The sequence below is a fragment of the Rhinichthys klamathensis genome, unplaced genomic scaffold, assembly GCF_029890125.1.
Source record: "Rhinichthys klamathensis goyatoka isolate OS25496 unplaced genomic scaffold, OSU_Roscu_1.1 h1tg000064l_1, whole genome shotgun sequence".
Lineage (NCBI taxonomy): Eukaryota > Metazoa > Chordata > Actinopteri > Cypriniformes > Leuciscidae > Rhinichthys > Rhinichthys klamathensis.
In genome coordinates this window covers 742,353-763,017 of record NW_026606607.1, presented here as the reverse complement: position 1 = coordinate 763,017, position 20,665 = coordinate 742,353, and the positions used below count along the sequence as shown (strand labels likewise).

General features: G+C 39.1%; 1 protein-coding gene across 3 annotated transcripts in view; it reads left to right on the top strand.

The window, feature by feature from the left end:
- The first annotated feature begins 1,654 nt into the window (after window positions 1-1,654).
- Window positions 1,655-20,665, top strand: part of LOC130084412 (receptor-type tyrosine-protein phosphatase H-like) — a 44,659-nt gene continuing 25,648 nt past the window's right edge. The window contains exons 1-4 of one of the 3 annotated variants that reach the window (XM_056249825.1): window positions 1,655-1,953; window positions 13,035-13,308; window positions 14,115-14,381; window positions 19,856-20,122. In XM_056249825.1, the coding sequence (XP_056105800.1) occupies window positions 1,906-1,953; window positions 13,035-13,308; window positions 14,115-14,381; window positions 19,856-20,122 (856 nt within the window). In that variant the 5' untranslated portion in view covers window positions 1,655-1,905. The remainder of the gene's footprint in view (window positions 1,954-13,034; window positions 13,309-14,114; window positions 14,382-19,855; window positions 20,123-20,665) is intronic. The other 2 variants (XM_056249824.1, XM_056249826.1) reach the window with 2 other exon arrangements.

Sequence of the window (20,665 nt, the reverse complement as noted above, 5' to 3'; positions counted from 1 at the left end):
GTCAGTCATACAAGTGTCTCGTAACAGGAAACCACGCTCTGTCCTGAGTGTGGGTGTCAGCTGTGGGGGAGGTGTGTGTGTGTGTGTGTGTGTGTGTGTTTGTGTGTGTTTTTTCAAGTTCCAGGCCTTTTGGGGCTAAAGGCTTTGGGATTTTAGCACGAAGGTATTTAGTTATTCAGATTCACCCTGGCCCAGTCCTTACAACGCCAAAACCCCTAAAAAAGCTTTTCTTTCTTATTTTTGAAAACAGTGTCATGTAAATGCCACCTAAATATTAGCTGGTGGAATTTTTTTTTTTAAATAATTATTATTATTACAGTGATTGTCAATTTAAACCTAGAAATTTGTCATGTTATTTTTATGGTGGATTATACTAATTCTTTTCCAAAGAACAAGGGATTTGTGCGCACCTGTATTGCTTTAAAATGAAATAGGACACCAATTTCTACTCTATTCGTGGAAAGTGCCAGTTGACTAAACAAGTGTTGTGTTGATCATAATGACATCAGTACAGTGGAAGGATGCAAGGCAGGTGTTTGTTTTTAGAGGAAGAACCTGTTGCGCTGCTTTTGACAAATATGCGTCATGTCTGCAATGCTTTCCTTTCCAATTAAAATATATAGCAGAATTTTGTCTAAACAAGTAATAATGGTTAAACTTTTCTTGTTCGCTGCCTGTTGTTTGTTTGTTTGTTTGTCCTTATGCAGCTATATAATTCAGCATCACACTTTCACACATAATGTTTGGCAAAAAAGGTAACTTTATTTCGATGGTCCACTTTAGACATTCTAAGTAACTTTTCAGTTCTACTTACTAACCCTACGCCTAACAGTCTATTAATACTCTGGGAGTTAGTTGACATATAATACAAGTTAGTTGACATGTAGTTGCAAAGGTACTTGTGAATGTCTAAAGTGGAACAAAATAAAGTGAGAAAAAAAAACAGAGTGGGAAACAATTACATTAGTGCTGACAGCGCTCCTCCTGTGTTGGCTTATAATTAAAAGTAAACTAAACCCTACACACTTCATTTCCTCCACATCTTATTAGACTACAGACAGTTTACATTTAAGGGAGGTTGATATACATTTCATATATGTATTAAGTGTGATTTACATCATCAGGGAAAAAAATACTCAGGTATAGGTTAGATATAAATACTCCCTGTGTTCACACATGATGTGAACATTATCAGATAAGACACACCCAACTCAGCTATGTAACTAAAGCCTTGATGTTTGTCTGTTGTTATTATAATAAAGGCAAGAATAATAGGGTACTTGTCTGAGTTTGATCATTTGAGAGGATTCTAGATTCTTTTGTTAACTTGCCAATCCACAGCGTGTACCATTCATCCAAAGGAGAAAACTAAAAACACTAAGTGATCACAACTCAATTGTATTCCTTTTTTGCATTTCCTTTGGTTCATTTAGGTAAGAAAGTATATCCCCAAAAAAAGAAAATATTTTTTTTTGAATAAAACAAACAAAAAAGTAAAATAAGTGAAAGAGGAAGACCAAACTTAACAATAAAGCATAGGGGAGGGTGAGGGGCATTTAAAAAGAGAGAACAAGTGAGTTTTAAATTGTTGGGAAATAATAAAAAGGAGGAGTTTTAAAATAAGGAAGAACTTTGGTTAAAGGTAGGACAAAGGTTGTTGTACATTGTTTTCCCGTCATGAGAAAAAGGAGAAGTGGCAATAAAACAGGTCATTATCAGTCAGCAGAGAAGGAACAGAGGCAGAGAGAAGCGACAGAAACCAAGAGTTTAGAGACTAAATAAACACAAGCTGTCAAGTGTGAACGCTGTAAAGCCAACAGGCTTGACTAGTTCTTTCGGAAACAATTTTTGAATGCAAGGGTTAATTAGAAAAGCTTTTTACTTTGACTACATACCGGGTTGATCATGGAAGGAGTTTTGACTTTAGTTTTGCTGTGTGCTGTTTCTGCATTGGTAAGTCACTCTTACTCTATATACATTCAACTGTTATTTGTGGCTACCTGACATTGCTGGTTTGGGGGTCATATTGTAAAACCATATGCAACATGACAAATACACCTGTGGCCGATACCAGAGAAATAAAGCATATCCAAGTCAAATATTAGCTCTGTTTGTAAAGACTTAAAGACTTGTATAAATACAAAGGGAAACTAAGAGTCAATGTACTGTACCTCTTCAAGTATACTCACAATGGCCTTGGCAAAAGGTTCATAACAGTTTAGGAACAGTAATTTTTTTTTTAAATAATACTTTTATTCAGCAAGCATTCATTAATTTGACCAAATTGTCATACAGACCATAATGTTACAAAAGATTTCTATTTCAAAATAAACTTTTGAACATTCCTTTCATCAAAAAATAATTTTGGTTCCTCAAATTAATACTTGTGTTTCATACTGCTGGTAATAAGAAATGTTTCCTGAGCAATGAATCAGCGTATTGGAATGATGGTTTGCAATGATGAGTAATGACACTGACTTTTTTTTTTAATTGTAATAATATTTTAAAAATGTTACTGTATGTTGATAAATGCAGCCTTAACAGGCATAATATTCTCCATTTTAAAAAAACAATAAAAAAAATGATGACCCCAAGCTTTTGAACAGTAGTGTGTGTGTGTGTGTGTGTGTGTGTGTGTGTGTGTGTGTGTGTGTGTGTGTGTGTGTGTGTGTGCGCGCGCGTGTGTATGCGCGTGTGCGTGTGTTTGTGTGTGTTTGAAATACAAAATACTGTTTGTATTTTATAGGCTTTAAAAACAAACAAACAAACAAACAAATGTAATTTGTATTTGATTAGTTCAGACAACCCCAATTTTCTCGCACATGGGCATCTTACATTGGGTTAGTGAATTTTCTGCTAGAAAATATGAAGTAGGGTTGGACTCGATTCCAAAAAAAATAAGCGATTTTAATTCCGAGGCATTCAGAATTGAGAGTCGAGTCCAAAGTTTGAAGTCGAGTCACCCCAGGTAATTAAGTCTTCAGAAGAGCCAATTTAACAGTAGCGCAAATAACCATTTACTATCAGAAAAAGCTAATCCAGGCATCAATTGTTCAGTGTTAGCAACTTGACTGTTTTTGATTTAATTAGGTTTATATATTTGTATTGTCTTGCTTTAATTAAAATATGTACATCTTTTTGTATTAAATTGAGCACTATGGAATGAAATTATGACTTCATTATGACTTCATGAACAATGAATATGCCATCCATCCATTTTCCAAGCCACCTGTCCTTTGTAGGGTTGCCTGTCGCAGCGTCTCAGTCTGGGTGGGACCTTCCTGTTCAGAGGCGACAGTACCATTGAGGTGCCAAAATGAATCACATTTTTCACAACTTGACGTGTTATTTTCACAATTCAACTTTTCATTATCAGTTCAAGTTTCAGTATTTGTAGTGATGCTACTGGCCCACACTGGTTTAAACAGTCCTTAAAAATCACACATATTCTGTCACACACAACTCATTAATCAATAAAAATTGGAAATATTAGTTTGGAATCCATCCTTCGAATCAAATCTGAAATCGAATCAAGTCAAAAAGTTCTGGGAGTAAGGTAAGGCGAGGATGTGATGGTTGATTCTACTTGTTGCAAAAAATAAATAAATAAAATAAAATAATTGAAGCACCCCTATTGTGATATTTTAAAGGTTACTAATTGTGCCTCTCACAATAATTTTACATGCATCCAAGGTAAAAAATAAATAAATAAATAAATAAATAAATATCATAATATACATTGCACTTTACCTATTTTCTCAAAGAGTTTAAAATGATTCACTCGTACTGTTTGATGTCAACTGTTTGATGGTCGAAATTGCAGTTTCAATGCAGCTTCAAAGGGCTCTACACGATCTCAGTCGAGGAAAAGGGTCTTATCTAGAGAAACGTCATTTTCTAAAAACAAACAAACATTTATATACTTTTTAACCGCAGCTGCTCGTCTTGCACTAGCTGCGATGCGCCACAATTTACATAATCCAAGCCAATGAAGACCATAGACTGGCATTATGCAAATTTGTTACATTGTTACATAGGTCCAGAAAAGTTTTTGTGTGCGTGTGTGTGTGTGTGTGTGTGTGTGTGTGCAGTGCACACAGGGCGTGTGATGCGTCAGTGCAGCAGTGTTGGAGTAGTAGTGCTTGTAGCTAGTGCATGCTGCATGCTGCTTCTGCTTGCTACTTTCTGCTTTCAGCTACTGCCACCGGATAGCCTTCTGTTTTCAGGGGCGAAAAGAGGAGCCGAGTGTGTAAGCCTCCTCAGCCGGTACATAGCCTCTCCATTGCCAAGATCTCGTACACGCCTCCCCGCGGCACACATGGTAACTGGTCCCCTGTGGTTCCAGGCTAAGTTGTACGGGATCTCGGAGCAGCAGTGGGCCCCAGAGACGCGGCATGCAGGCCCATCGGTGAGTGGAAACGCCCTGATGCCCGTCAACCTCTGTCCCAGCTATGGGTAAATAGCCCCAGCTATGGGTAAACAGTGAAGAACTCAACGGCGGCGCAGGCGGAAGATGGTGATGTGAGCACCACCACAACGGCTGGGAAGGCGGAAGAAGGTAACCCTAAGCCACGTGGGTTAACTCGGGAGGGTACAGTGGCTAGGGGAGCAAACCCCGAAGACAAACCTGCACCTGGGGACAGGCACAGGCGGAGTCCAACTGACCGGACCACCGGCAGCCCCCTGCAACTCCTGCCAGACGAAGGTCGTCATGGGTTCTCTCATGCCACTGGAGATCATCTGATAGGAGTGAAGATGGTGGGAGTGAGGTCTGCGCACCCACACCCTCACCTTAATCCTCACCTATGCGCAAGCTTCTTGCCCCACCCCCTCCCCCCCACCCCCACCCCCAAAAGTCCTGTGGCGATGTGGAATGGTGGCGGGCACAGGCCAAGGATGTGGCTGGGAGTGCCTAACCAAACCATGCACACAGGCGGCAATGGAGTGATGGTCGCTAGGACTGCGGGATGGAGCAGCGCGTCTTTTCGGCAGCTTCCATTGCGACTGAGCAGCCCCACACTGCTCACCCCTGTGATGGGGAAGGACCTGGAAAAGGTGGTCCAAAAATTGTCTGCTCCCCACACTCCGGACGGTAAGCCGCAACCGTTGGAGCATCCCTCCTTGCGGTCGAAAAATTAAAGTGAAAAATAAGTTAAACATTGCTTCATGGAATGTTCGCACACTGCTGGACCTGGCTGAAACTCCTGACAGGCCCCATCGCAGGACAGCACTGGTGGCCCTGGAGCTCGCAAAATATAACATCGACATAGCAGCTCTCAGCGAGACCAGACTGCATGGGGAGGACTCCCTTGCAGAGGTTGGTGCTGGGTACACCTTCTTCTGGAAGGGGGTCCCTAAAGGCACTCGCCGTAACCATGGAGTTGGCTTTGCTGTAAAGTCTAAACTGCTGCAGCGCATTCCGGAATCCCCCATCGGCATCAATGAAAGACTGATGACATGGCGCATTCCCCTGGCAAAGGAACGCTTTGCCACTCTCATCAGTGCATATGCTCCAACTCTTGATGCCGAACACAACATCAAAGAGGATTTCTACAGAGCTCTTGATGCCATCTTACAGAAAACCCCAGCTACGGACAGGCTCATACTCATGGGAGATTTCAATGCTAGAGTGGGCACGGAGCACCTGGTATGGAATAAAGTCATTGGCCAGCATGGTGTGGGGAAAATGAACCACAACGGGCTCAGACTCCTCTCCCTCTGTGCAGAGCACCAGCTGGTCATTACTAACACCGTCTTCCAGATGAAGAACAGGCTTAAGACCACCTGGCAGCACCCCCGCTCAAAACACTGGCATCTTCTTGACTACGTGATTGTCCGTCAAAAGGACAGACAAGAGGTCCTTACGACCCGTGTTATGCGCGGAGCTGAGTGCTGGACTGACCACCTCATGGTCAGATCCAAACTACTCATGAGCATTCAACCCCGTGGCCCGAGGATGGCTCCAAACAAGAAACTCAACTGTACAGCGCTGAATAGCCTTACCACCAAAGATAACCTCCGACGGCTACTTGCTGAAAACCTCAGCAAGATCCCAGAGGAATCAACCGACTGGCCAGCATTGCGCCAGGCTATTCATAGCGCAGCCACAGAGGCGCTAGGCCAATCAAGGAAACACCACCAGGACTGGTTTGACTGTAACTCAGCTGAGATACAGTCACTCCTAAAAACCAAACATGAGGCCCACAAAGCTCTCCTGTCCTGCCCTGGATCTCCCACCCTTAAAACCTCCTTCATTGCTGCAAGAACAGCAACCCAGCGAGCCCTCAGGACTATGGAGGACACCTGGTGGTTGCAAAAGGCGCGAGAAATCCAGAACCTGGCAGACTGCAACAACAGTCATGGCTTTTACGATGCCATAAAAGCATTGTACGGCCCCAGGAAGCGGGTGATTGCCCCAGTCCGATCAGCTGACGGCGCCATCCTCTTTAAGGACCGCCACGAGATTCTTGCCCGTTGGGCAAATCATTTTGACAGTCTCCTCAACCACGTCAACCCTGTCGACCCACATATTCTGGATAATCTCCCAGACCTGCCACCTACCATGCACCTGGACACCCCACCACTTTACTCAGAACTCCGGCAAGCTATTGCAGGGCTGAAGAACAACAAAAGCGCTGGACCCGATGGAATCCCTGCAGAGGTTTTTAAATACGGAGGATACCTCCTCACGCGTCGCCTGCACCTCCTGATCCAAAACATCTGGGAACATGGGACCCTCCCACAGGACTGGAAGGATGCTAACATCGTGGTAATTTACAAGCAGAAAGGAGACCGTGCAGTCTGCAGCAACAGCCAAGGAATATCTCTCCTCTCCATCGCAGGGAAAGTCCTGGCCAAGATCATGCTCAGCAGACTGGTTGATCACATCTCGGAAGCTGTGCTTCCGGAAACTCAGTGTGGCTTCCGGAAGACCAGATCCACGACAGACATGGTTTTTGTCTTGAGGCAGCTGATGGAGAAGAGCCGAGAACATCACAAAGACCTTTACGTTGCCTTCATCGACCTCAGCAAAGCTTTTGACACCATCAACCGTGAACTGCTCTGGAAACACCTCTCCAAACTTGGGGTACCACCCAAGTTTCTCCGCATCCTACAGCAACTGCATGACGGGATGCAAGCCAGAGTGCTCACTGGAGAACTCCAGTCAGAGTCCTTCGAGGTAAACGTTGGGGTGAAGCAAGGCTGTGTCTTGGCTCCGGTGCTCTTTAACATCCTCCTCTCTGCCATCACCTGCCTCTTCCACCGTGTAATGGGACATGAAGACGGTGTCCATGTGGAATACCGACTTGACGGAAGCCTCTTCAACATACGTCGGCTCCAGGCCCGCACAAAGACAAAGACCCGCCAAATCTGTGAGCTTCAGTATGCTGATGACTGTGCCGTCTTAGCTCACAGCCCAGACTCTATGCAGCACGCCCTCAACACAATATCCCGTCTGTACCAATCCTTTGGCCTACAGGTCAACATTCAAAAAACCGAGGTCATGTCCCATCTCACTACCTCCGCCCCCACACCCCCCAGTTTTCACATAAACGGCGTTCCACTTAAAACAGTGGACCACTTTACCTACCTCGGCTCCACTTTGTCCTCATTCTGCTCCCTGGACAAAGAAATACACACCCGGATAAATAAAGCCTCATCATCTTTTGGACGCCTACGCAGCAGGGTTTTTGAAAACCGTAACCTGAAGGTCAGTTTGCTGGTTGCTGGTTGCTGTTTACAATGCGGTATGTGTCTCTACTCTGCTCTACGGGGCAGAGTCATGGACCCCATACCGCCAGCACATCATCAACCTAGAGGCCTTCCATATTCGCTGCCTACAGAAGATCCTCAGGTTGTCCTGGGAAGACCGAATCCCCCATACAGTCATCCTCAGCAACACTGACTCAATCTGTATGGAAGCAGCTGTTGCCAAAAAAAATCTGCGTTGGATAGGGCACACCATACGCATGCCTGAACACCGATTGCCCCGTCAAGTCCTCTACAGTCAACTAATGGGCGCAAAGCGGTCCGCTGGAGGGCAAAAGCGGCGCTTTAAGGACTACACCAGGGACATCCTAAAGAGAGCGAACATTCCCCCCACGCAGCTTGAATCACTGGCACTCGACAGACCTGCCTGGCATGTCACCTGTGCAACTGCAATCTCTCAAATACATCAAACCAACCAAGACCGACGATCCGAGAGGCGCTTTAAGAGACACCAGTGGGCGGCTGGTACCCCCCTGGTGTCTGGTTTCCCTTGCTCCATCTGCGGACGAGTGTGCGGCTCAAGGATCGGACTCAACGCCCACGAGAAGTGGCACCAGCGGCAAGGTCGCTAAACCCAACCCCCTCCCACCCCCACCCCCTGGAGCAAGCGTCATCATCGTACACGATGGACAGCTAAGAAGAAGAAGAAGTGTGTGTGTGTATGTGTGTGATTTCTTATTTCCTACTAGGCAAAGGAAGCAGTAGTTGAAATATAAAGACACATTTCTAAGTATTTGTTAAATATTGTTCTTTGCATTAAGAATGGGTCCAGATAGATTTCAGCCTAATAGTGATATTTCACTGAATGGCCAATTTTACATAAATGTTGTGTATTTTCAAGATACAAAATAATGTATTTATTTTTATTGCAAGTACATTTTTCATGTTTTTGTGCCCATCTAAATGGCATGTGTTCAAAATTCTGTGGATTCATGTTTTAGATTTATGGGTCTAATGTTTCACTCCTGAAATACCATCCCAGTCCAAAGTCCTGAATATAAATGATAGCCGGGAATTCTGTATCTGTTATCATTCAGCTGTAATAAGGTCTTACTGTAATGGTTATGAATTTATTGTCTATAGTGACCTTTTATGCTCTTCGGTGCAGAAGGCATTTAAAAGAAATTGTAATCATTTTATGACTAAATATACTGGATGTGCTGTAACTTTCAATCAGGCCATTTATTCTAAACATCTTATGATGCGATATAATATTTGATTTAGTTTGCTCTTTTGAAACAGGTTCTCAGATAGTGAAGCCAGTGTCCAGCATAATGGGACTCTTTCATTAATTATAAAAAGCATCTCAGGATTCACTTCATGATGCTGGATGAGAGAATAAACTGATTTTGTAAAGAGTGACTGCTTTGAAGAAGCTGAAATACAAGACTATTCATTTGTTTCTACATAATGTTCTAAATAACTCATATACCTCCACTTTTTATGATCCGAAAATGTTCAATAGTGAATGAGAAGAGGCGACTAAACTTTTTAGTACTTTGTGTTTCAAACAAGCTGCCAGATCATCATGCGCTATTTGTTGTGTCAACATCTTTCCTATCAATCCATGTGCTGTTTTCAAAATGACTTCCATGTTACGGTAGCTTGTCAAAGAGAATCATTCAATAAATAGATTGTTTCAGTGACACGTCCAGATAGGTGGTTGCCATTTACTTTTTACACAGGACAGGTTTGGAATGTCAAATGGAAAAAGAGATGTTTAGCATATAGTTGATGATAGTTTGTAATTGTATGCAAATATATTTTACTCCATTTTATTTGCTGTGCGCATTTGTGTAGCTCAGTTTCATGAAACATCAGACGTCATTTACACAAAGGCTTTTGTGTTTGATTTTACATGTATCATGCAATATTGAAATTTCAATTTGCATCTGCCTCAAGTAAACACATTCTGAACATTTTATTGTGGTTGTAATAAATATCATAAATGACCTAAATGAATTGTAAAGAGTTAATTTGAGTAATTCTAGTGATATTTTGGTAACACTTTACAAATAAGCTTTCATTTGTTAACAGTACCCCCCGTTTTCACTGACAATTAAGACTAAGCCTGTCTAAAATGCATGTTTAAACTGTCTTAACTGAAAGCAACTTCTACTGACAGGTCTTAAAATATGTCAGTGTCATTGTTTTGTCTCAATATGCACATCATTAATGTTTTTTTTTATAGGCACGTTTATAAAAGCTATTTAAATGTCCTAACTGAATCAAGGCTAAATCCTGGCTTACTCTGAACCCTGTCTGTGAACCAGGCCTACACTAATTAACCCTAATGAATACTTCTAAAGCCTTTATTAATCTTAGGTAATGTTAATTTCAACATTTATAATAAATTAAAAATAACAATATTATTTAATGGATCTGTTATTATTTAATGGACTTAAACTGAACTCCCTTTTCAGGAAAGTCAATTCACTAGGCGGCCATATTTCAGGAGTGCAAGACCGACTCCTATCTACTTGAATGAGGAGACAACAAAATGTCAAAAACTGCTTGCCAAACTCAAATTTCAATAACTTTCAAATCAGCAATAAAATCTGACATGAATCTTAAGCTCAAACTACATTAAAAAGTGTTTAAATCAACTCAACCGCATGAGTTTCAGGTTTATATGGCAACAGCAGTGACGCAATGACTTTATTGTATGCTATTGACCATTTGGGTGTTAGCAAACAGCGATGGCGTGATTTGTTGGCGGATCCTAGGTGGCAGAAAAAGACAGTTCTGCAGTAGCAGTCTGTCACAATCCCAGTGTTGTGCCTGTTTTGAATAGACTTTTATTTTGAAGTGTTCTTATGTTCCTATTGTTTCTGTGTTCATTCCTGTGTCTTCTTCCTGTGGCCCTGTAGTTTTCCCGGTTGATTATTCTTCCCCAGGTGTGTCTTGTTACTCTTGTTTGCCCCATGTATAAAAATAGCCCTTGTGTTTCACTTGTCCTCTGTCAGTTCCTTGTTGTTGTCAGTGTTATTTTGTTCCAGCTTTATGTTCATTATTGTTTCATTAAACTCCCCTGCACTTGGATCCTCATCTCTGCCTGCCTTCCTTGATTCCCCTTTTTGTTACACAGTCTTTGGAAGCCACGTGATAAAAGAATACAAAAAATAATTTTGAGTTTACATCTCACATTTCTGACTGTTTTTCCTCACAATTCCGAGTTTATAAAAAAATTAATTGTGAGCTATAAACTCGTTTTTCTGTCCTTTTTTTTTTCTCTCAGAATTGACAATTGCGAATTATACAGTCAGAATTGGGAGATATAAACACGCAACTGTGAGGAAAAAGTCCGAATTGGAAGATACAAATGTTATAGGTTTAAATATTTCATGCGGTAACTGTAGGGCTAACATTGTCACCTATGAACTGCATATGTGAATATTATGTAGACCTATTTGTTTCAATATCAAATTGATGGTTTAATAGTAGACTAATCATTGCAGGTTTCATCAGTGCAGTCCGTCAGCTCCCAAATGGTCCATTGGCAATTGGCCATTTTATTTAGTAGACGAGACTATAAAGCCGCCATACTGTTGCTTCCATTCAGGATGCTTCTCAATCTGAAGGCTGCTTCCTAGTGAGGGTGCGTTCTAGGCTAGTTCTCCTTAGCACTGAACACTATTAAGATGGTCTAGTAAGTGTGCATGGCTACGTCACAAAGGTTTCCTTCTCCCTGCACGAAGATACTATTTATCTTAATTTTGGAAAAAATACTGTATAATAAAAATCTTTGTATTAACTGACTTTCTGGTGCAATTAATATTTAGAACTATACTTGATTCTAAATATGATACATTATCATTTTACATTACACAAATACATTTTTCTATACTAAAAATGATATGATCAGTAATTCATGACAACATATGGTTTTAATTTTTTTTAAATTGATCCAATTTTAACTTCTTTTATTTTTTTTATTTTTTTTACATTTTACAAGATTCAACTTTTGTTTTTAAAAAAGAGTTGAAATGAACATCCAGTTTAAATATCCTTAAAAATGTAACGCAACTGACCTTAAGTTTTTAAGTTTAGGGGTATTTTTTTGACAGTGTATTATGTAATTAATTTACAACAAAACAAAAGAAAACACAATTCTTTTCACCATTCACAATTTCTTCATCTTTTTTGTTGTTGTCCTGTATTACACAATGCAATTGGAGATCAGTGCCAATTTTCTTTCTGCTGATATTTATTTATTTATTTTTTCATTGGAATGAAGGATTGTGGTAATTAGAGGACGTGAATGATACACGTGATGTATCCTTCAAATATTGCTGAATGAAAGACGCAAAACCGAAGGCTGCCTTCCAAGGATCCTTCAAATTGAGACGGCCTTCGACGGCTCTTGATCACAGCGCTTGATGATAAAAGATTTGGTCACACTTTATATTAGGTGGACTTAATAAGCCACTTGAAACAATACAATTATTAGAAAATAGTAGTTAAAGCCATCTAAAATAAAGTGTGACAGAAACATTTCTGATGTAGCCATGCACACTAGACCGTCTCATTCTTGTGTTTAGTGCTGAGGAGGAAGCCTCATAGCACTGGTCAATGAAGGTCAGTCTTAGGATACAGTCTTCCAATTGAGAAGCACCCACAGTCTTCACTTAAACTTGGCAGCTAGAGAAGAGATTCAAAGAGAGGTGTAATATGGGTTTAATGATTGCACATTAGAATGAAAGAGCCTGGACAAAGACTTGTGATACAATAAAATTGTCTAACTGTACTCTAAGTTTCCTTGCTGACTTTGGTTCCATTAAGATGTAAACAAAAAGTTTCATTTAGCTCTGTTTTTTTTTTTACTCATTTAAAATTCTTAATTCATAATATGAATATTACTTTCTATTCAATTTGATGGGATTTTACTATACAATTGAATTTTTTGAATTGAAAGGCTTTTTTTGTGTGTGTTGTTGTTAGTTTATGTGTGCCCATATTTTACATCAGTGCTTCACAAGCTGTCCTGACCCCCACCTCCTCACATATTGTATGTCCCCTGATTCATCTCGTCAGTTCAAAAGTAGAGACTCCAAGAGTTGAAATGGGTGTGACTGACGAGGAAAAAATACAAAAATGTGCAGAGCAGTGGCTCCATAGGGCCAGGATTGAAAACAACTGAATTTATCACTCTCATTTTTATATAACAATGTTAGTAGGCTGCTAGAATTTATTAACACAATAATTGTTTTGGAATTTTGTTTCTTTATATCTGATTATTAATGAATGTCATTTCTTCCCCTTAGGGACAAATGAAACCCGCTAATGTTGGCAATGTTCAAACTTTTCAAACAGAGACTGAATTAACATTCCAATGGGATATAGTCGACGGCAACACAAGTTACAGTTATAAACTGATGAACGGCAGTGCCCAAGTCGTTCTGATCAATGTAACAGGAACGGATCGTGTAGTAACTTATAAAGTCTCATCTCTGTCTCCTGGAACTAATTACTCCTTTACACTTTACACTGTGTTTAATGGGAATCAGAGCGATGGATATCATTTCTCGGCTGTAACTGGTGAGTCATTAAGGTTTTTGAATATATAAAGTGTTTTCTCTGTAGATCAACTTACGAATTGTGGTAATATAACATTAAAATTATCCTACATTAAAATTAAAATAGACTACAAATAGACTGTAAACCTTATATAAATATGATCATTCTAGCATTTAAGCTAACATTTTATTTGAGTTAATTGTTAATAAATGTTCCTTCTCAAAAGTTAATGTGTTCTTCACAATTTCAGCCACATGTTATCTATTTGCAAACCGCAAGTAAAACTAACTGAAACTTGTAATTAACTCTTGGATTTACTTCATTAAAAACAGTACAGAGAATACAAGTATTTAAACACTAATGCACACATAAAAATGTATGATTTTCATTACATTAAGTAACAAATTATCAAACATATCACAATTATTTAAATGAAATGCCTTTAAATGTTATTTTAAATGAAGTTATGCATGTACATAAGGAATATATATATAAGCACTGCTTATTTGTGAGATCTTCAATTATTGACAATATTGCATTTGCAATGTACAGAGGTTCAGATTTGGGAACCAGTAGCATGTTGTACACAAATGTTGCTAGAGCTTTTCTGGCTAACTTCACACAGGCTCTCGCAGTAATTCAGAACAAATACAAAGTGGTTTCATTATCTAATGTGATATGAAATATGCTTGTTCAGTCTTTCTTTAAAATAAATTTAGATTTTTTCTTGATTATTATTTTTTTTTTTAATAATGCAAAAACATTCAGACATTTGTAGATGTGATTTCTAACTGCTACAGGCCAATTTCTGTCTCTTTCTTCTTCAGATCCATCTAATGTTGGGAGTGTTTCGGTCGTCAATCGGAAAGAGACTTTTATAACATTACAATGGGAAAAAGTCGACAAACGCAACGATTACACTTATGAGCTGATAAACTGGAATAAAGACGAGCCTCCAGAACTTATATCACCAACTGATACTTTAGTGGAACACAATGTCACGTCTCTGGCTCCAGGGACTGAATACTCATTTACACTCTATACTGTGTTTGAAGATGTGAAGAGCAGTGGATACAACTTCTCCAATGTAACCGGTGAGTCTCAGTATATCTGGTCTGTTGCAAAGACCAAAGTCTGTGTGACAGACAAAACAACTGCTTCTCACATTTCTCCCAGATTCTGAATTAGGATGCTTTATACAATGTGTAACCTTGCTGAATTTTTACTGTCAATAATTTGTTATTTAATAATAAGTTTACGTTAGCAAGTTAGATATTATCTTTGTGATATCAAATCATAAAAAAACGACGCACAAGGGATGTTTCAGTGCCTGTTTTCGAGTACAAATAAACAGGACTCACATATATTATATTGTGAGCTCATAGCAGGACATTTGAGGGAGATTTACATGTTAAATATTAGATGTAAAATTTAATAAATGTCATGCATATATATAACAGATACATGCATTTAAAAAATAAATAAAAATTTGATCCTGTTTTGATCATCTCCACATTTAATCATGTTGTATTTATCTAACTGTTCCCTGGGGGACGCTGAGGCTCCCTTGGCGCCTTTTTTTTTTTTTTTTTGCGCTCTTGTTTGATTCGCGCCTGGCACTGAGGCGTTGTTCGCGTGAGCACCTGAAAAGTCTCCCGTGTGTTGTGGTCTTAAAGAGATTGTGTAACCTCTACATAAACTCAATTCTAGTCAAGATTTTAAAAAAAGACAGAAACGGCAATTGTGAGCAGAGTGGCCAAGCTTCGGCCAGTAGCATTAACATAGCCATGTTAACCCTTGTGTTATGTTGCGGGTCAATTTGACCCGTTTCGATTTTCAAGTTGTTGGAAATACTGGTTAACCTTTGTTTTTTTTCTTGATATTTTGTGACTTTTTCTCATTTATCATGATGAACATGCATGCAAAGTTTCAACATGCTGATGTGTTTTGACATATACAAACAAAATTACTGTTACGTTTGTGATGTTCACGGGTCAATTTGACCCTCATAGACAGCCATTCAAAAGCAACTGTACAGACACAAAATAAAAACATTTATCTTCTGTATGTAAGGGCACTTCAACTCCAGTTCTAACATGCAAGTGCATCTAAAAGTCCTCTAACCCTAACCAAACACACTTGAAAAAGATAAAATTACAGTGTTCAGAATTATTTGCAAATTACAGATGAAAATCTTTGTCAGACACAGACAGTAAAATAAGCTCTCATTTCAATATTCAAAATATCTAAAATACCTAGCTTTTAACCAAAACTTTTATGTAGGATTTTCAAAGGCAGCTTTACAGAGCCAATAAATAAATAAAAAACATTTATTTGATGTATGATTTTGTTATGTTTGGTTTCTCACTTCCCAGTGAGTGAATAATGAAACTAGGAAAATAGGTCTTAGGAAACTAGGGAAAGTTAACTTAGGAAAATGAAAATTTTCATTATACAGCAATTTTTTTTTGTTCAGTTACGATGTTCAAAGCATAAAATGTAAAAAAAAAAAAAAAAAAACATGCAAAAATATCAGTATACTGTTTATTTTCCAATTTTGTCAAAACAAAACTGTTTTAAAAAATGTTTTAAAAACATTTTCATAAATCATATTTTCAGATAGAGGGCCCTATTTTAACGATCTGAAACGCAAGTGTCAAAGCGTAAAGCGCAAGTAACTTTGTGGGCGGATCCCGGCGCTGTTGCTATTTTCCCGGCGGGATAAATGCCTCTTGCGCCTGGCGCAAATCTAAAAGGGGTTGGTCTGAAGTAGCTTCATTATTCATAGGTGTGGTTTGGGCGTAACGTGAAATAAACCAATCAGAGCGTCATCTCACATTCCCTTTAACAGCAGGTGCGCATGTTCTAAAGCGGATTCCTATTATAACGGCGGGTTTGCCAGGCGCGCGCCAGGAGCGGTTCACAGCCGAGGAGAGCAACGTTCTCGTCAGGACCGTAAAACACAGAGAAGTGACATTGGGGATGGAGAAACCCACCCAAATTAACTTCTGTTAAACAGGCGTATGATAATTTGGGTCTATGATCTATCTATCTATCTATCTATCTATCTATCTATCTATCTATCTATCTATCTATCTATCTATCTATCTATCTATCTATCTATCTATCTATCTATCTATCTATCTATCTATCTATCTATCTATCTATCTATCTATCTATCTATCTATCTATCTATCTATCTATCGTAATAATGTATGATTTGCAAAAATGAAAACTGCTGCTTAGATGAGAGAATCAACGTGTATGCGCGTTGTGCACACGCTACATTGATTATGGCCAAGCATGCGCCCTTAAAATTGCATAATGAACAACGCGCAACGCGCCACTGACTTTAGACTAGTTTTTTTCTGGTCAGTGGCGCAATTGTTTTATAGAACAGCAAAATAGCATGAGGGAAAGTTTGCGCTGGAACACGCCTCCTCTTTGCGCTGAACCGCCCCGGGGAGCGCAAGTGTATTTCTTAGTTTACCGACGTGCGTCTGTGGAGGGAAAAGTCCGCTTTGCGCGGGTGCAAAATAGGAATGATACATGCGTCAGTGTACAAAGTCATTTGCGCCAAGTGCAAGATAGGGCCCATAATGTTTTTGTAATGTTTGACAAATGTTGATATTAAAGGTTTACAGTTTGTATCTAAATCTTTGTTGTTTTTCATAGTGTGATTTTTGAGGAATTGTATTGAATCCAATTAGGGTCAATTTGACCCGGTCCATAAGGGAAGTACACAGAAATCGAACAGAACACACAGCCCGTTCTCATCCCAAGGCGTCATCTAACTGACGCTTTTGACCATGCTTCAACATCCGACGCACATGGCACCCTTTAGCGTCAATATGAGACGCTAACCCTACCCCAGACCTAAACCTACCCATAACGGAAGCGTCATGTAACTGACGCTAAAAACGGAAGCGTCATCTAACTGACGCTAAAGGTGTTAGATAACGCCCGAGGATGAGCGTCATGTACCTGACGCTAAAGGGTGCCATGTGCGTCGGATTTTGAAGCATGGTCAAAAGTGTGAATAAGATGACGCCTTGGGATGAGAATGCGTTGGAACACAAGGGTTAAGACTGTGGGCCCTATTTTAATTCGGAAACGCCCTAAGTGCACTTGCGCCGTGCACTTTAGACCATGCACTTTGGCCGTTTCCGAATCAACTTTTGCTAGTTTAACGACGGGAAAAATGGTCGGCGCGCCCGGCGCATGGTCTAAAAGGGTTGTCTCTTTTCTCTTAATGAGTAATGGGTGTGTTTTGGGCGTAACGTGCAAAAAAACAATCAGAGTCTCATCTGTCATTCCCTTTAAAAGCCAGTTGCGCTCACGCCATGGCGGACTCAACTATTTATCTGGCGGAATTTGCAAGGAAAACTGAACACTTCTCCAGAGAGGAAACGGATCTGCTCATGCGCGAGGTTTAAGTGACCATATACGGGACAAGCCGGATTCCACCATATCTTTATGTAGACAATAATAATCTTTTACATTGTAGTCCTTTTATTTTTAATATTTGGCATGTTTGTGTGCTGCTGTGCGTCCCTGTGTGTGTAATAAGCAGAGTGTATGCGTGTTGTGGACCCGCCTATAGGCACATATTACTAATGCGCCCTTTAAATAACAAAAAAAATAAATACTGCGAGATCCATTGTCTTTAGATCAGGTTTTTTGTTGGTCAATGGCTCAGTCTATTTCAGTTGCCTCAAAATAGCAATGCACCAACAATGTCCCTGAACACACACCTTGTTTTCAGACCAGCACGCCCATGGGCGCACAAATGGGCGCAAATGCATTTGCTATTTAAACAACGTGGCGCAGGACGTGAACTTGATAACTGCGTCGGGCTAAAACTAGCAAAAAACACTTGCTGGCGATTCATTGCATTACATACAAGATGTAAGATTTAAATAAAAAAACCTGCTGTACATAACAACAATAAGAAACACAATTAGGAAAGGGTAATATCGTTACGGATACTTTTTGTTGCAATTATAACGATACCAATATCGAAAGCGATACTGATTATTTCTGAAATGGGTATGTGATTTTTCAAAATAGTATTAATTTTTAGAAAATTAAGATAATTTCAATAAAATGTAAATCACATCTACATGACACATACTGACCATTAATAACAAATGTTTTACAAAAGCAAATATGAGCACAATTAAATAAAAACATATTTGTATCAATAGGTGTAAAAAATAATGTGATTAAATAATAATAACAATTATTTATTACAACATAAATTTGAATAAAATAAACTAAACTATCAACAACTTAAAATGTGTGCAATTTCTTAAATATTGCTTAATATATCTTCTTAAACAAGCCACAATGTTTTGCAGCACGCTTGCTTCTCATGTGCTAAATGTCAGAGGTGCTTGGTGTAAACATTAAAAAAAAGTGTACATTTTTTTATAAAAAAGATACATTAGTAATAAATAAAACACTTCAAATACTGCTTATTTGTGAGCCCTTCATGTTCATTACAGACAATATTAACATTTGCAATGTACAGTGGTCTAGAATGTATTTGGAAAGAATATTTGGATTTTAAAGGGAGCAGAGCACTTGCGTGTCATAACGCAGACGTTTTTTGTTGTTGTTTTTTGCCAAGAAAGACAAAAAAAAATTATCTATGTAATTTCCTAATTATTTTCACCTTGAATGTTACCATGATAACGCAGCATGGCGTCCATCAGTCCTTACAACGGGATTTTTTAGGCTGTTGCTTGCAAACAAATACATATTTTATAATTAAGTTTTTTTGTACTTTAAAACTTGCCGTCTCTTCTTTAGACCCTGTAGTCACATTGGTAACGCTTCCTTTTACAGTCCTGTTACCCATGCACATACTATGTACTCCTTACGTATCTACTATGAAACACATTGTAACTTATTTAAACTTATTTATAACAAAATTCTTGTATTATATCCCAAACATAACAAAATAACTTAAATTATTCTGTTTACATGTTAACTCGAACTCTCCTGCCATCTAGCTTCAAAATGAATCTCAAGGATTCACCACCCTGGGTCATATGACCATAAACAATAAGACTACTTCCTTGATGTGATGTTGCATGTACCCTTCACTAACCGATTTGTAGAAAGGGCCCTTCGTGAAGGGATTCAGGTGTTCACTGTCACTTGGTCCAGAAGTGCCCTTCAAAGACACAAAATTGGAATTCCCCAAATGCTGCTACAGCTTTTCTAACCTCACACAGTTCATCACATTAACTATCAACATGATCCACTAACATTGCACAAACACAAAGGGGTTCTATTGTATACCTACTAATATCCTACTAATACCTGTAATATCTAAAATGAAAGATGTGCTTGTTCAGTCTTTAAAATAAATGCTGTTTTCTTGATTTTTTAATGTAATGCAAAGACATTCAGACATTTGTAGATGTGATTTCCAACTGTCTGCGGCCACTGTACAGTAACTTCCAGTCAGTGAATGAACAGAATGGTAGATTAATTGATGGACAGGTGGATTGGAGCAGGTGTTAAGAAAATATAAAATTTCTGTCTCTTTCTTTTTCAGTTCCATCTAATGTTGGGAGTGTTTCGGTCTTCGATCGGAAAGAGACTTATATAATATTACAATGGGACAAAGTCGACAAACGCAACGATTACACTTATGAGCTGATAAACTGGAATAAAGTCGAGCCTCCAATACATATATCACCAACTGATCCTTTAGTGGAACATAATGTCACGTCTCTGGCTCCAGGGACTGAATACTCATTTACACTCTATACTGTGTTTGAAGATGTGAAGAGCAGTGGATACAACTTCTCCAATGTAACCGGTGAGTCTCTATACATAACTTCAGTCGACCAACACTGACACGTGCTGTGTTGGTTTAGGTTGAGGGTGTCACATCTGTGTCACATTTATCTCAGATTCCTGTTCACAAGCTGGAAAAATAACAGATACATTGCTGAAATTCTTAACTGAATTAGGATGCAATTCACTGTATACACTGTGTAACCTGAATTTTTACTTGCTCTGCCAATATTTTCACTGGCCCCACCACAAACCAATGATCAATTTTACGTTTTAGCAATGCAGTTTAATATTTGCTATTGGTCACACTTTAGATTAGGGTCCAATTCTCACTGTTAATTAACTATTAACTACGACTTTTGCCTCAATAAACTCCTAATAACTTAGTAAAAGTTAGTAAGGTAGTTGTTAAATTTAGGTATTGGGTAGGATTAAGGGATGTATGGAAATGCAGAATAAGCCATTATTAATATGTGCTTTATAAGTACTAATAAACAGTCGATATCCTAGTAATATGCATTCTAATAAGCAACTAGTTAAAATAGTGAGAATTGGACCCTAAACT